The 14,403-nt window shown below is 47.3% G+C and overlaps 1 protein-coding gene and 1 pseudogene across 3 annotated transcripts; one reads left to right on the top strand and one right to left on the bottom strand.

Moving 5' to 3' along the window:
* Positions 1–8,846: 8,846 nt before the first annotated feature.
* Positions 8,847–13,479, bottom strand: PJA1 (praja ring finger ubiquitin ligase 1). 3 transcript variants are annotated; one of them, XM_023202413.2, is made up of 2 exons: positions 13,329–13,478; positions 8,847–11,452 (listed from the first exon to the last, which is right to left on the bottom strand). In XM_023202413.2, the coding sequence occupies exon 2, from the start codon at positions 11,226–11,228 to the stop codon at positions 9,294–9,296; it is 1,935 nt and encodes a 644-aa protein (XP_023058181.1). In that variant the 5' UTR covers positions 11,229–11,452; positions 13,329–13,478; the 3' UTR covers positions 8,847–9,293. The 3 variants fall into 3 exon arrangements, with proteins under 3 accessions (XP_023058181.1, XP_023058182.1, XP_023058183.1); XM_023202414.2 differs by having other exon boundaries at positions 8,847–11,130; XM_023202415.1 differs by having other exon boundaries at positions 8,854–11,124; positions 13,329–13,479.
* The window catches only part of LOC111536102, a 10,081-nt pseudogene continuing 8,973 nt past the window's right edge, over positions 13,296–14,403 (top strand).

The following is a 14,403-nucleotide window of genomic DNA, read 5'->3' as shown; positions in this document are numbered from 1 at the left end:
ATACTTAGGGAAGTGTTTAACAGGCTGGCAGGCTGCCCAGGAAGGACTGTCATCAGACTGTGGGCTCTTGCCACTGGGCTGAGGCTACAAAGGCTAGACCAGCAAAAGGAAGCCTGAGCCTCAGGCATCAAACAGGTCCTGAGACAGCATCAGCAACTCCAGAAACAGGCCAGAATTCCGCTGGTCAGAAGCAGGGCTCAAGGTCAAGCCTGGGCTAGTGGCCAATAACCCATGAGACTGAGGGCAGAGACCATTTTCCTCACTTTTGGATTTCCCAGTGCTCCACAAAAGGAAGTACTTAATAAATATAGGAAGGAAATGGTACTTTTAGAGTGCCTCCTGTGTACGACCACTGCACTAGTCCCTCATGTCCTCTTTGAGGCAATTCTGTGAGGTTATTATCCCCCTTCAACTGATATGGAAACTGAGGCTCAGAGAGGTGAAGTGTCTCACTAAAGGCCTAGAGCTGATAAATAGTCAAGTGACTCTTTCAACCTAGAGAAGAGAGGGGAGAAAAAAACAGTACAAAGAACCCCTCCCGTTCATGGCAGGGGAGGAAGGTGCATTTTAAAACCCCAATTGACAATTCTCTGGTGATCATGGGCCTTACCACCTCTGCCTCACAAGTGCCATCTATAGCCAATGGACGAGCTCTACCTCTGCAGAGCCAACACAGGACGAGATTTGCACTTACATGTCCTAAGCCTTCACTGACAACCCCTGGGGACTGGGCCATAGAAGCCCCCACCCCCTCTGGCCTAAAAACTTGGTGTTGTGGGACTTTTCCACGTGAGAACAAAGAGACCAGCAGGAATTTCCGACTCCCACAACCCTAGATAAGATCCCAGGTCAGCTACCCTCTTAGCTGAAGGGACTCTGGGCAAGCTTTGGGCCTTTCTTTTCCCAGTGCCCAGCCTGGGAGGGAGGAGTCGATGTGGCAGCCATGTCTAATCAGGCGGGGCCCCATGACACAGAAGCTCCTTCATCTAGGCCTGCGGAGGGGTCAGACTGGGGCTCTGGGAGGGGCCAGAGGAGACACAGAGCCCATCCAGCCTGGACCAGCCCACATTCCTCAGTAGGCCTGGATGGGGTGGGCACGCGCAACAGGAAGCCAAGCCCTTCACCAAGAGGCTAAGCCACCATCTGTGCATGCAGACAGCAGTGAGCAAAGGGCCTGGGCCAGCAGAGTCAGTTGCACAGAAAAAAAATAGCAAACATTTTGCTTCCTCCCCCTACCTCCGCCCCCACCCCACCATCGTGCAACACTCCGCTTCCAAAGGGAATGTTGGAGTCCTGCTAACTATTTTTCTCCAGACTGGGGCCAGGCATCCGGAGCCAGCCTTGCTAAGTTGCTGAAGAGAGAACCATGAGGTGGAGGAATTCTTTCTACCCAGGGAGTAGTTTGTTTGTTTGTTTGTTTGTTTGTTTTCCTTCTGAACCTTAAGCTCCTACTGCTCCAGCCCAGAGAAAAAAGAGCTAGGAAAAACAACAACAAACAACAACAGTCCCATTAAGATGGTATAGTATATTTTGTCTATCATTTGCTCATTCCCATCACCCTATGGGATAGGGATTTTTTGGGGGTCCCATTTTATAAATAAGCAAACCAAAGCTGAGAGAGGGCATATGCTTGATCAAGACTCACAGTTAATTAGCACTAAAACTGCTTCAGACCCAGGTCTGACTCCAAATGCTGTGGTCGTTCCACTAGGCGACACTGCCTGGGTGCAAAGCCTCTTTGCAACTCCAACATAGGACCAGGGTGGCCAACGAGGGCCTGCTTGGCTTCCCTCAGGAATATCCCAGCCTGAGAGGTTTCAGTCAGTGTTCGAGCAACATTTTAATTGTCTCTTAATTCTTTCTCCCCAATCATCTGCTTGTTGAAGAGAATTTAAGAAATGCCCTCAAAAAGGAAAGACAATTAAAATTAACTACATCCCACCACTAAGAGAGAATCACTGTTAGCTAACTTCATGGTAGGTTTCCTGATAATCTTTTTATTATGCACATATACAATGTGGAGATCTCTTTTACATATCTGCGATCATGATGGACCTCCTTTCAGTGCTGGGCCACCTTCCAGCCCCCACATCATGTCTTCATGAGGCTAGCTCAACTGCAGTTCTTCTCTGTTGGAGACCTGCTGGAACCACAATTTCTGGTTCCCCAGCGGGGGCCTGACCGTGTAGCTGAAAGTCCCGACTGGCGTTTTTCCATTTATATCCTGACAATAGACTCCCCACTTCATTATTACATTACTAAATGTCAGTTGGGAGGGTCTTTCTTTCACAACTCAGGGTCTCACATGCACAACACAAACACACACACACACACACCCCACACCACACACGGTACTGTTTCATACCTCCATGCCTTTGTTCATTCCGACCCTTTGCGTGAGATTTCTGCCCTTTTTTCTCCCTCCCTCCCTCTTTCTCTGTTTCTGTCATGTATGCACATGGTAAAAAAAAAAAAAAAAAGAAGAAGAAAACGAACAAAAATAAAAACAAAATCAAATTAACATAACAAAAACTCCAAAAGGGAAAAAGCATACAGTGAGAATTGAGGCTCCTCTTGTCCCTCACTTTGGCCCGTTTCTTATATATTGTCTTTCCTGAGATATTCTGTATATTGGTTAGTACAAACGAATATGTATCTTTTGTGAAACGTGAATGATAATAACTGCCCACTGTTTCACGCCTTGCTTTTGTAACTTCTTGATTTTTTGATACTGCTGCACGGCAATAACTGTGGATGTGCCTCATGCTGGGTATAGGCTGTCTAGCGAAGTATCTGATGGCTATGCTATAATTTATTAAACCAGGCCCCTAGTAATGGACATTTAAATGCCTTTCTGTCTCTTGCTACTACAAACAATGCAACAATAAAGATACTTGTACAAACAACCTTGTGCTTTTTGCACATGTAGCATAAATTCCTTTTTTTTTTTTTTTGAGGCGGAGTCTTGCTGTGTCGCCCGGACTGGAGTGCAGTGGCCGGATCTCAGCTCACTGCAAGCTCCGCCTCCCGGGTTTACGCCATTCTCCTGCCTCAGCCTCCCGAGTAGCTGAGACTACAGGCGGCCGCCACCTCGCCCAGCTAGTTTTCGTATTTTTAGTAGAGACGGGGTTTCACCGTGTTAGCCAGGATGGTCTCGATCTCCTGACCTCGTGATCCGCCCGTCTCGGCCTCCCAAAGTGCTGGGATTACAGGCGTGAGCCACCGTGCCCGGCCTTAAATTCCTACTACTGGAATTGCTGGGTCAAAAAGTATGTGGATTTTAAATGTTAATACATTTTACTAAAGGGCCCTTCACCCCCGCCGTCAAAGACAACCCGACAAAGACAATGTAGAAAGGGCCCATCCTACACTCCCTTTCCTTACCTGTTTGGTGCCTCTGAGGCCCAGCCCCTTCCCAGCTGGGCCAGTCAGGCTCTTTGCTCTCAGGTCACCCTGTGCCTGCCTCCACATTGCCTTTCACAAAGAATATGGCAAACCTATGTTTGTCTGTCTCCCACACCGGACTATGAGCTTTTTGAGGGAAGGACTAAGCCCTGCTCATCTCTTGCAGGCCCCAGTTGAACACACCACAGGCAGGAGCTCAATATTTGTTGAGCTAAACTAGCCAACTCTGAACCTTCGTTTTTGAGTGCAAGAGTGGTCAGAAATGTGTTTGCTGAATGCAATGTGAGCATGGTCCTGACTGAGCAGAGCCTTGGGCTTGGTGCCCTGGGTCCCTGCAGATCTGTCTCCATGTGTTCAGTGGCCCAGTCACACACCTCTGACTATGAGCAGACACTATCTGCTAGTCTTCAGTTCTATGTATGAATTCTTCTATGTATGTGTCTTGTTTCTCCTCTTCCTCCTACCAAAGTGCCTGACTTCTATTGTCTGCGTGCCCCTGGGCTGCTCTTGCCCTGGTCCCACAGTGCTCTGCTTGGACGCAGGTAGCACACAGTGCTTATGACCAGAGTGCCTGAATGGGGTCTAGCTGCAGCCAGTTGGGGGTTCTACACTGACGTACAGATCCCCAGGTGCTCCCCACCACGCTGGGACTAGGATGGATGGGGAGAAAACATCTCTGCTGCCCTCCCCCACCAAGCAAACATGCTCTTGCTCTGTCTTCAGAATGTCATCACCTTTCTGAACATTGGTCTCCTTACCACTCACCTGGGGTTGATGGCAGGGTCTAGTGAAATCAATGAATGCAAAGGGGTCTGGGGAAATCTTATCCAAATGTGAGAGATTGTGAAGTCTCACTAATGTTTTACCACCCTTCTTGGGATAGTGAAGTACCCAGGGAGGAAACAGGAGGAAGGGGGGCCTCCAGGGGTCAGCAAAACCCACAGCAATGGGCCTAGCCACTAAGTTCCAGGCTGCAGAGGCATATGCCAAGGCAGGCTGAAAGGGTTGCCCAGGGGTCCCAGAATCTGGCTTGCTCCACACCAGACCTTGTGCAAGGCTGGGACCATGTCGGCAAACACCCTACCAGCTTCATTTTTTTCAGAGGTTCAATCCAGGCCAAAGAGGGGTGTGCTGAAGCTTGTTGCCATGTATTTCTCCATCTTCAGATAAATGCCACCTTCTCTCCACAGGCCTTGGATATGAGAACAGCCTCTGACACACTGGGGATTCCACAGGACAAAGAGAAAATAGGATAGAGTTTGAGGGTTGAGAGGGCGGCAGGAGGCGAGAGGGGCGCCAGGGCCTCAGAGGCTGGGGATGGGAGTGGGGCTAAGCTTGGTCCAAGTCCCCATGACTCCTACTGCATTCTCTGAACACAGCCCCTGCTTGAGCCTACCTTGGGAGAGGAATCTATTCACCCTGTCACCCAGTGTTGCAGAACATTTTTGTGCCAAGCAGTGCATGCCGGGACTGTAGAAATGGCTCACACATAGCTTTTGACATCAAGAACTTAGAGATGGGAGACATAGAGAGGCAAGGAGCTAGGGGATATTGAATTTTTCTTTTCAGGAGCTGGCAAATTTGTTTTTTTTTTTTTTTTTTTTTTCTTTTTTTGAGATGGAGTCTCGCTCTGTTGCCCAGGCTGGAGTGCAGTGGTGTGATCTCGGCTCACTGCAACCTCCATCTCCCAGGTTCAAGCCATTCTCCTGCCTCGGCCTCCTGAGTAGCTGGGACTATAGGCACGTGCCACCATGCCTGGCTAATTTTTGTATTTTTAGTAGAGACGGGGTTTCACCACATTGGTCAGGCTGGTCTCAAACTCCTGACCTCGTGATCAGTCCACCTCAGCCTCCCAAAGTGCTGGGATTATAGGCGTGAGCCACTGCGCCCGGCCACAGATGAACTTTTTAAAGGATGAATAAAATTTAAACAGAGCTGGAAAGGATACTTCAGGTCAGAGGTCCTTAGGCACTTCCGTGGAAGGGTTTCACTGAAACAAAGGGCTAAGAGAAGGGTAGGGCCTTAGGGCACAGTAAGAGCCTTCTAATGGTTCAGCTGGGGAGACCACCTCAGGAAGTTACAGTGCTCTCTTGCAAGATGTAGTGCTTTATGCCTCAAATGATTGACCAAGGCCGGGCGCGGTGGCTCAAGCCTGTAATCCCAGTACTTTGGGAGGCCGAGGCGGGCGGATCACGAGGTCAGGAGATCGAGACCATCCTGGCTAACATGGTGAAACCCCGTCTCTACTAAAAAAATACAAAAAACTAGCCAGGCGAGGTGGCGGGCGCCTGTAGTCCCAGCTACTCGGGCCGGAGGCTGAGGCAGGAGAATGGCGTAAACCTGGGAGGCGGAGCTTGCAGTGAGCTGAGATCCGGCCACTGCACTCCAGCCCGGGCGACAGAGCGAGACTCTGTCTCAAAAAAAAAAAAAAAAAAAAATGATTGACCAAATCTGGGGCTTTTTATTTCACAGCCAGAAAACAAGACCAGAAACCCAGAAGTAAAGTGTGGTGGGTGATACCTTCAATGAATATCCAAACAACTTATTCTCATAAATGACTGCTTCATGTCTGGAGGCCCCTGAGGCCTGCTGTTCTAAAACCATGGCCCCGGGTGCCAATGACAGGTCCACTGCATCATAAACAGAAATTGCCTGACCCTTGGCCATGTGGAATATCTCATATGATGAGGAAAACAGTCACAAAAGTGGGCTATGGTATTGGCAAGTACTTGGGGTTCCTAGTTACAAACAACAGAAACCAATGCTAGTTTAATTGAATCAGAAAAGTTTTATTGGAAAGCTATAGAGGAGCTTGGGGAATTGTCAGAGAGGCTGGAGAATCAGAAACTGGCAGGAGCAAAGGAATTGGGCAGCCAAGCACACAGCCACATCCTGCCATAGGAGCTATTGGCTGCCAGCACTGTCAGCACCGGACCCACATCACTGCCACCCCGTACCACTGCTGCTGCCGCCCCTGCTGCCACCACCATCATCACCACAGCAGCACGGGGACAAATGCTTCAGGATCCCTGCTTCTCTGACTTTCTCCCTCCAGCCTTAAAGTACTGGGCACGAGTCTATGATGGGCTTAGTTGATGTCCCAGGCCCAAGTCACAGCTGCTCAGGGCCCCAGGAGTACAGGTCCTGGGGCCTGTGGGCTTTCCTGGTAGAGCACGCCTCAAGTCCACCAAGACACTGCAGTAGCAGGTTGCTCCAACACACCAGCAGGGGGCTTTGAGCACTGGTTAAGTGTCCCTTTCTGTGCAGAGACTAATTCTGACTAAAAGGCAAATTAGGGTCACTGCTATGCAATAGCAACAGAAAGGAAGATGATTAGGACCCAAGCGTGCTCCTAAAATACCTCCTTAGGTGGTGCCAGTCAGAGCACAGCAAAGGTTAATGGTCAACCTCCAAAACCCCACCCTAAAAGGGCTCTCCAAGGACTCAGACTCCTGAGCCTCCATAACCAGCTGAGGTGCTGGCTGAAAGCCAAGGGGAAACCTAGAATGACTTGTGAGGGATGAAGTCATAAATATCAGCTTGACCAGTTGCAGAAAAAAGAGCTGCAGTTTCAGCCCACGTTTCTGTACTTGCAGTGAGAGAAGAATGACATCCTGCTTTTCCTAATTGGAAAAATTTTTTGATTTTGCTTATTTTGTTGTAATAATATTCATGAAAATGCACTGACACTGTAAAAAATATGAAGCAAATTCATTATTTCAGGTGAAAAACAAAAGCCTCCTTCCTGACTGCTTTCCCCCAATCCTCCGTCCCTCCCTAGAGGTAACCCCTGCCATCAGTTAGGCATGTTGCCTTCCAGACATTCTTAGGCATTTTCATATAAAGTTTGGTTTTGTAAGGTTTTATTTTACACAAACACTGTACATATTACTCTACACTATGCTTTCTTAACACTGTCTTGGAGATCTTTTCATATCAGTACATCCAACTTTTAACTGCTGCATAGTTTTAATTCCATACTAGCAAGGAACCCAGGTTGGGCTGAAGTGCATGCACCAATTGAATATGCTGATAGCTAGCTACTACCCAAACTGTTCTCCAAGAAGACCACTATAGTTTATATGCACACCAACCCCATGAGTCTTTTCATTTCATCTCTTCCTAGCCCAAACTAGATATTATCATGAAGAAAAGCTATTGGCTTCTGATAGATGTAATATGTTTCATCGCTGTGTTAATTCACATGTCACCAATTATGAGTCAGGTTGAACTTGAACAACATCCAGCCTGTTGGAGATGTGCAGAAATAGCACTCAGAAACTGTCAGTAGGAGCATGAACAAGTACAATGACTTTGGAAAGCAATTTGGCAATATCTAGTTGGGGTGAAGATGATCAAACCCTAGAACCCAGAAATTTCACTTCCATATACTTACCTCTAGAGAACTTCACACATGTGCACAAAAGGACATCTGTTTAGTATGTTCATTGCCGCAAAATGCTGGGAAGAACCTAAGTGTTCACTAGTAGGGAAATGGATAAATAAGGTGTGGTAATTCATACAATTAATATTTTGTATACAGCAGTTAAACTGCATGAACTAGATCCACATATATCGAAATGGCTAAGTCTCCAAAACACTGTTGAGTGTAAAATTCAAGTTGCAAAATGATATATATAGTCTATCAATTATATCCATTTGAAAAACATCAATACTCTATTTGATTATGAATATTTATATACACACATATACATACATACACACACTCATATATATGTCTAAAGACACACACAAGAAGTAAACACACCATTTTCTGGTGTGTTTCTTACCTCTGTGTAAGAAAGAAGGTAAATATTATGGGCTGAGGAACTTCACCTGTGCCTAAAAAAAAATATTTATTGGAGAGAGAGAGAGAAGAGAGGGGTGGCGGGAGAGAGAGAAAGAGAAAAAGAGAGAGAGAGACATCTCTGAAGCAAATATAGCCATATGTTAAAACCTGTTCACTCTGTGTAGGTGAGTACCTGTATTTTCCTGTAGCACTTGTGTGGCATATTTTTTCTATTCCTATCTGTGTCACTGTGTTAAGCTATAAAATTCGCATATAGCTTTATTTTTTTGGACCCATTCCCTCTGAGAGTTTCTGTTTTCTCAAAGGTGATTTCAACTCATTCATCCCTACATTCAGTTTGGACTTAATCCTGCCATTGTTTTATTTCTTTACCATGCTTTCTTATTGTTTCTTTCTTTCCTTCTTTGTTTTCTTCGTTCTTCATCTATTTGACCTTTTCCCTGTAGTAGCTGGACAACCAGACACTTTATTCCTACTTTTAAAGTCACTGCCCTCTTTTTTTTTTTTTTTTTTTTTCCGATTGTTGAAGTCAGCATTTCCAGGGAAACTAAAGTTTTTGATACAAATGCAAGGGATCAATTATAAAGTCATTCAGTACCAGTGTTTCAGACAAAACCAAAAAATTCCATTATACCATGTAAAACCAAAAGAAAAACTTTAATAAGCTTTTACAGCACTGCAATTACAGGAACATCGACCCATAACATGCAACAAAAATGATTTTGCCTTTTGGACATATTTAACAGATACACTTGACATTACAAGTAACAGCAACACATTCTACTGAAGAAAACAAATGCGATTTAATTTTCAGGTTAGAAAACGTATGTTCTTACTGCAATCTCAAGTAGCATTTATAAAGTTTAGTTTTCCCTTTTCTAACCTCTAAAAGATGATATGATTTTTAATGCAATCATACACAACTGTTTTCACATTGGAAATAATCACGAGGAATCAATAGGTTTAGGCTAACTGACTGACTGGTTTTGTTTCCATTGTTAATTTCAAGAGGGCTCCTGCAGTATTGTGGATTTCAGATGGGGAAAATAATCAGACCAGGAGTAAACAGCCTTGGTCTTTAGAGTGGGGGAGGGAACATGCAGCGGCACACGGGGCAGGTGCCTGACTTCTGAAGCCAGATGGACACACACGGCTTGTGGAAATAGTGGTGGCACGGCAGCTCAGTTGCCACCTCCCCCTTCACATATTCGCTACAGCAGATGGGGCAGCACATCTCCTGACCAACTGCGCCATGATCTTCAGTGACCAGGATCTCGGGAAGAGCGTCAATGCTCTCCTTGCTTGCTGGTGGATTGGCCACCTCCACATCCACTGCGAGAGACTCCAAGTGTGCAAGGGCAGTTTCCATTGCCTGGGCCAGGCGTTCTTCAAGTGCCATGTAGGTGAGGAACTGAGGATCCACATAGGAAATGGCTTCAGCCACTCCTAACCCATCTGCAAATCCATCAAAGAGGCTCCAATCCACTTCTAGGTCTTCGCTCACACTGGAGTCATCTTCAAGGTTGTTGTTTCCATCCAGCATGAATACCCCAGGCTGCATCAGCTCATGACCAGAATCATTATCCCCCTCACTGCTACTCTCATTCTCATTGTACTGAAGCCAAGGAATTTCTCCTTCTTCCAGGGATGTCTGCTCTTCCTGAAGAGATGGTTCTCGAACTTCTTCAAGGTAATTGCTGCCATTGCTGCCAGCACTGGCCCCGGCGCCAGCCCCGGCACTGGCACTAGCACCGGGGCCGGGGATGGTGCCAGTGCTGGCACTCACCTTAGCCTGTGGAGGTTCCCGCTCTTCTTTCCCCGGCAGAGTCTCCCAGCTTTCGCCACTGGAGGACAGGGCTTGCTCTCGGCTTCGATATTTCCGACGCAGAGCAGCAATCCACTCTTTGTCACTGTCAGAGTCTTCCTCGCAGTATTTGTAGTAATCATCACTGTGCGTCCAGAAGTCAGGGTCAGCCATGGTGCGTCGTCGTCTCGGCACCTTTTCTGGTTTCACTTGGTCACTCCTCACTTCCTGTTTGTCTTCAGGATACTTTGGCTCGGAATAGCCACTTGAACTTTCGCCTCTGCCTCTTCTTGCTGGGCCATCTGAGTGGCCTTCATTGTCATTGGCGGTATCCCTCCACCTGGAAGTACTGTGTGGCATATCATCATCATCATCAGTATCAAAAAAAATTTTTGGTTTCACGCAGTTTGGACTCGCCAGGTTTCTGATTTTGGGCCTGACCACAGGTTCCTCTGCACTCTTTGAGGTGTTTTCCCCACCACCACAAATACTCACAGGAGCCCTGCTGGGACGTGCAGGTAAATTTTGCTCCCTTTTCTCCCTCTCCAAGCTGTCACCTTTTGTAGCCACCTTGCCTTCAGCAGAAGACGACTGTGAGGCCACACTAGTTTGTGGCAGGAAGTCAGCTCTGCTAGCTGAGCATCTTGCTGCAGGGACTGGGTCTAACTTGTCTCGCTCCTCTCTCACATCACGGCTAAAACTAGAGAACTGTGGAGGTGGTCCAGCCAAAGACCTTGCCCCTTTCTCTGGGTCATACAGCTTATCATCTTTAAACTTGCCAGTTTTTCCTCTCGCTGGCGGTCGCTCAACAGGCCCAGCCCCCTCCTCCTCACTATCATCTGCCCCATAAGAGTCAATATGTCCATAGGTCATTCCTCTTCTGCTACCCGAAGCTCTGTACTCTCTTGGCGGATACCTGGAATAGTCCTCATTATCAATATTCAGGTTGGTTCCCGAACTCTCGCTGTCGTCCCAACTACGACGAGTAGTGGAAAATGGCGATCGGCTCCTCTTGGTGGTTTGACTGGAGGCTGATCTGTGCATTGGGACTTTGGAGTTCGTCTTTCTCTGGCTGGCAATCCTTTCCCTCTGGCTCGTGGGTGGCCTGAAACTGACATAAGCATGCCTTCTTCCATACCTCCTACGTGTATTGGACTGATACCCTCCTGTTGGATTGGACCATACAGGCTTGCTAGATTCCTGACCCATCACTCTGACTTAGGAAGGTTTTCAATACAGCTGGGGCTCGGGTAGGAAGGCTCCTGCTCCCTGCACACATTTTTCAGATGGGAAAGTAAAATCAGTTTAGAATAAAGGAGCAGGGAGATTTATTTTCACTTCCGCAGGCAGGTAACTGAAAGAATAAGGGGCCTTTAAAATTAGTTTCACTTTCTTCTAAGGCCTGGAGTAGCATTCCAGTGACAGGTGTAGACCTGGAACACATTTTTAATGTTGGCAAAATGATTACAAGACTGGGTTTGCAGGAAAGCCAGACTTAGGGGAGAATCTGACGGAAGATGGGGGGTGACCGGACATTGTGCCAATGTGGGGAAAGGAAAGACTGCTGTGGTTTTCTTTTTATGGAGTGTCTGCATTTTTCTGAGTGCTGCAGACATACAGGAGAAATGCAAATTGGAATAGAGTGGAACATACAGATCGTTGTGTGTGCATGAGTGCCTATGTGTCTATCAAGAGGAGAGGGACAGGTGGAAGGGGACCAGCAATCCTGCAACAGAGGGATGTTTATGTTTGTAGGGCGAAAGGGTATGAGTGTTAGAATGATTCTGGATGTGGGTATGAAAATGACAGGCATGGGTGCGGTGGCTTTGGAGGAGAGGGGTGCGTGTATGTATGAGGAAAGGAAGGTGTTTGTGTGTGTAGCTGTATGCGTGGCAGCTGAAACTACAGAAGGATGCCCATGTTTATGTGCATGTCACAGGCAGGGGAGTGTATGGTTGCCAATGGAGAGGAGTGTCTGAGAGTTTGTGTGTGCGTATGTTAGTCAAAATGGGAGGCAACAATGGAGAAATGTCAGTGTGAGCAAATGCAGCAGGCACAAACGGAAGCGGGGGTCGGGAGTGGTGCAGCACTGGAGACCGATGCGCTTGAGGTGGATGGAACAGAGGCCGGCAATCAAAGAACGATGCCTGCCTGTGTGGATATGGCAAGCAGGTGGTGTCCCTGTAGAAGGATTTATGTGAGTGTGAGTGTGTGCACCTCAGTGAGCAGCGAAAGAGCTGTGTCTGACACACGTGGCAGGGAGATCAATAAAGGAGAGCATTTGAGGAGGGGGTATGAATGAGCACATGTGGCTGTATATGTATGTCACTGGCCAGCAATAGAAGGATGTCCTTATGTGTGTATATGACAGGAAGGAAGAAGAAGAGCAGCCGGAGGGGGTGTGTGAATAGGCTTGTGTTCTCGAGAGCACGCAGAGGCCGAGCAGGGTGGGGGCCGGTGCTAGAGGTGTGTAAGTGGTAGGCGGATAGAGGAGGGGGAAGGCAAGGGAGGGTGGGAGGGTGTGAGGGTGTGTGAGAGGGTGTGTGAGAGGGTGTGTGCTGCGTGTGCCTGCACATGCGCAGGAGAGGGGACGCACTGGAACCTTGAGGATGGAGGGGCAAAGAGGGGGCTGCAATGGAAAGCTTCTGTGCGGGGGCGCGTGCTCGCGAGACACGGGGGGGTGTGGGGTAGGGGGTACGCAATGTCATAATAAGAGGTGGGAAAAGGCCATCAGCTCAAACGGGAGACCCAAACCGATGTAGCAGGGGAGAGGCAAAATGAAAGAAAAGGGCGTGCGTGGGTCTAGTTTTCCCTGAGAATAATTATTTTTTCCTCCTTACAATTTTTTCCCTGGGAACAGTATTTTTACCTAAAAATCTTAACCATTTACCATTTGGCAAAACAGCAGCAAAATATGGGAAGAAAGGCCACGGAGTGCTCCGCAAAGGGACCGAGAAGGGAAGAAGGAAGGAGAGGGGAGCAGAGGCAGGGAGAAGTGGGAGAGGGCCGCGACCACCACTGCCCTCCCAATAGCGATGAAAGCCACTCGAGTGGGGACCGCGCCACACGAAAGGGGTTCCCGGCAGCGGAGGATGCGGCCCCAGAACAGGCCAATGTAGAACATGGGCCTCACTCTGCAGTCAGGTCCCGCGTCCGCCCCACCCCTTCCCGAGGGGCGAACCTGAAAAGCAGTTCCCAGGAACCCCGCAAAATCCTCGTCCCCGTGCCCGGCCACTCGCACCGCGCCCGACCACTCGCGCCACCGCCAGCGCCCGGATGAATCGAGGAAACAATCAGCCTTTCACTCACCAAGTCCAGAAAGCCACACGCTTTTCAGAGAAGCAGAGCTCTCGGACCTCCGACCGCCACGACCGCCAGAGCCGCTGCTCCGGGTCTCGAGCTCCTCCCCCGCCAGACAGCAGCGGGGCGTGCGGCTACTGCGGCGGCGGAAGTGATTGTGAAGTCAGCTGGAGCCCGCCCCCTTGATGTGGCGGGGGCGGCAGCTGCTCTCCACAAATCAGGGTGGGCCCGAAAGCATTATTTCATCTTAAATGATGAAATCGTCAAGGATACAGAAAAGGACAGCCAAAAATGTCACGAACACCCAGCTTTAACTAATGTTAAATATTTAGCTATATTCCCTTCTGTTTTTTTTTTTAATAAAATAAAATCTGCAAATTCTTTTTGATTAAGTCCAATGTGAGAGTAATTACGTTACTACATCACATCCTATGTTACGTGTTATGGTTGTACCGAAAGTATTAAAACTGTGAAACTATATTTAGGGTTGCAGTAAGCTTAAATTTTTTTAACCTTATTGTTAAAGCAAACTGAAGCTGCTTAGTGTTGAATTTGTTGCTGCTAATCACAAAACCAAGCTTCTCTATTCAAGAGATCATAAGACACAACACAGGTTCATATTCTGGTATTGTATTGCAGTTAAAACATATTACAGTTATGCCTTTTGGATTTATACCATTTTACTGAATTCTGAAGTCTTTAAATTACGCTTTATAATGGAACTCTAATATTTACAGCGAATGTAAACATTTCCTATGTTCACAACAGTAGCAAAGTTTTGTTCTTACTAGAAACAAAATGCACAAGAGAACAAAAATCTTAGGGGTAGCAACATAATAGAAATAAGAATGTATAACTTTCAAACCATTAAAGTAATAATATGTGGAACAAAGAGAAAAACTCATTCTGAACAAAGGTCAAGAAATGTTGCTGGGGATGTGCAAAAAGAAAGGATGCAAAAAGTAAACAAAAACGCAGGAATCCAAATATATCAGCATGCATTATGGGTTAACATCTCCTAATAAAAACCAAACTCTTATTTTGAGGATTTTGTTTTTAAAAGTCAAGTTATATACTATTTCTG

Source organism: Piliocolobus tephrosceles, chromosome 12 (genome assembly GCF_002776525.5).
Source record: "Piliocolobus tephrosceles isolate RC106 chromosome 12, ASM277652v3, whole genome shotgun sequence".
NCBI lineage: Eukaryota > Metazoa > Chordata > Mammalia > Primates > Cercopithecidae > Piliocolobus > Piliocolobus tephrosceles.
This window is presented reverse-complemented; position numbering and strand designations above follow the sequence as displayed.

Bases quoted from the DNA above. Each gene is read 5' to 3' on its own strand.
- PJA1 (XM_023202413.2), bottom strand. From the start codon at position 11,228: ATGGGTCAGGAATCTAGCAAGCCTGTATGGTCCAATCCAACAGGAGGG.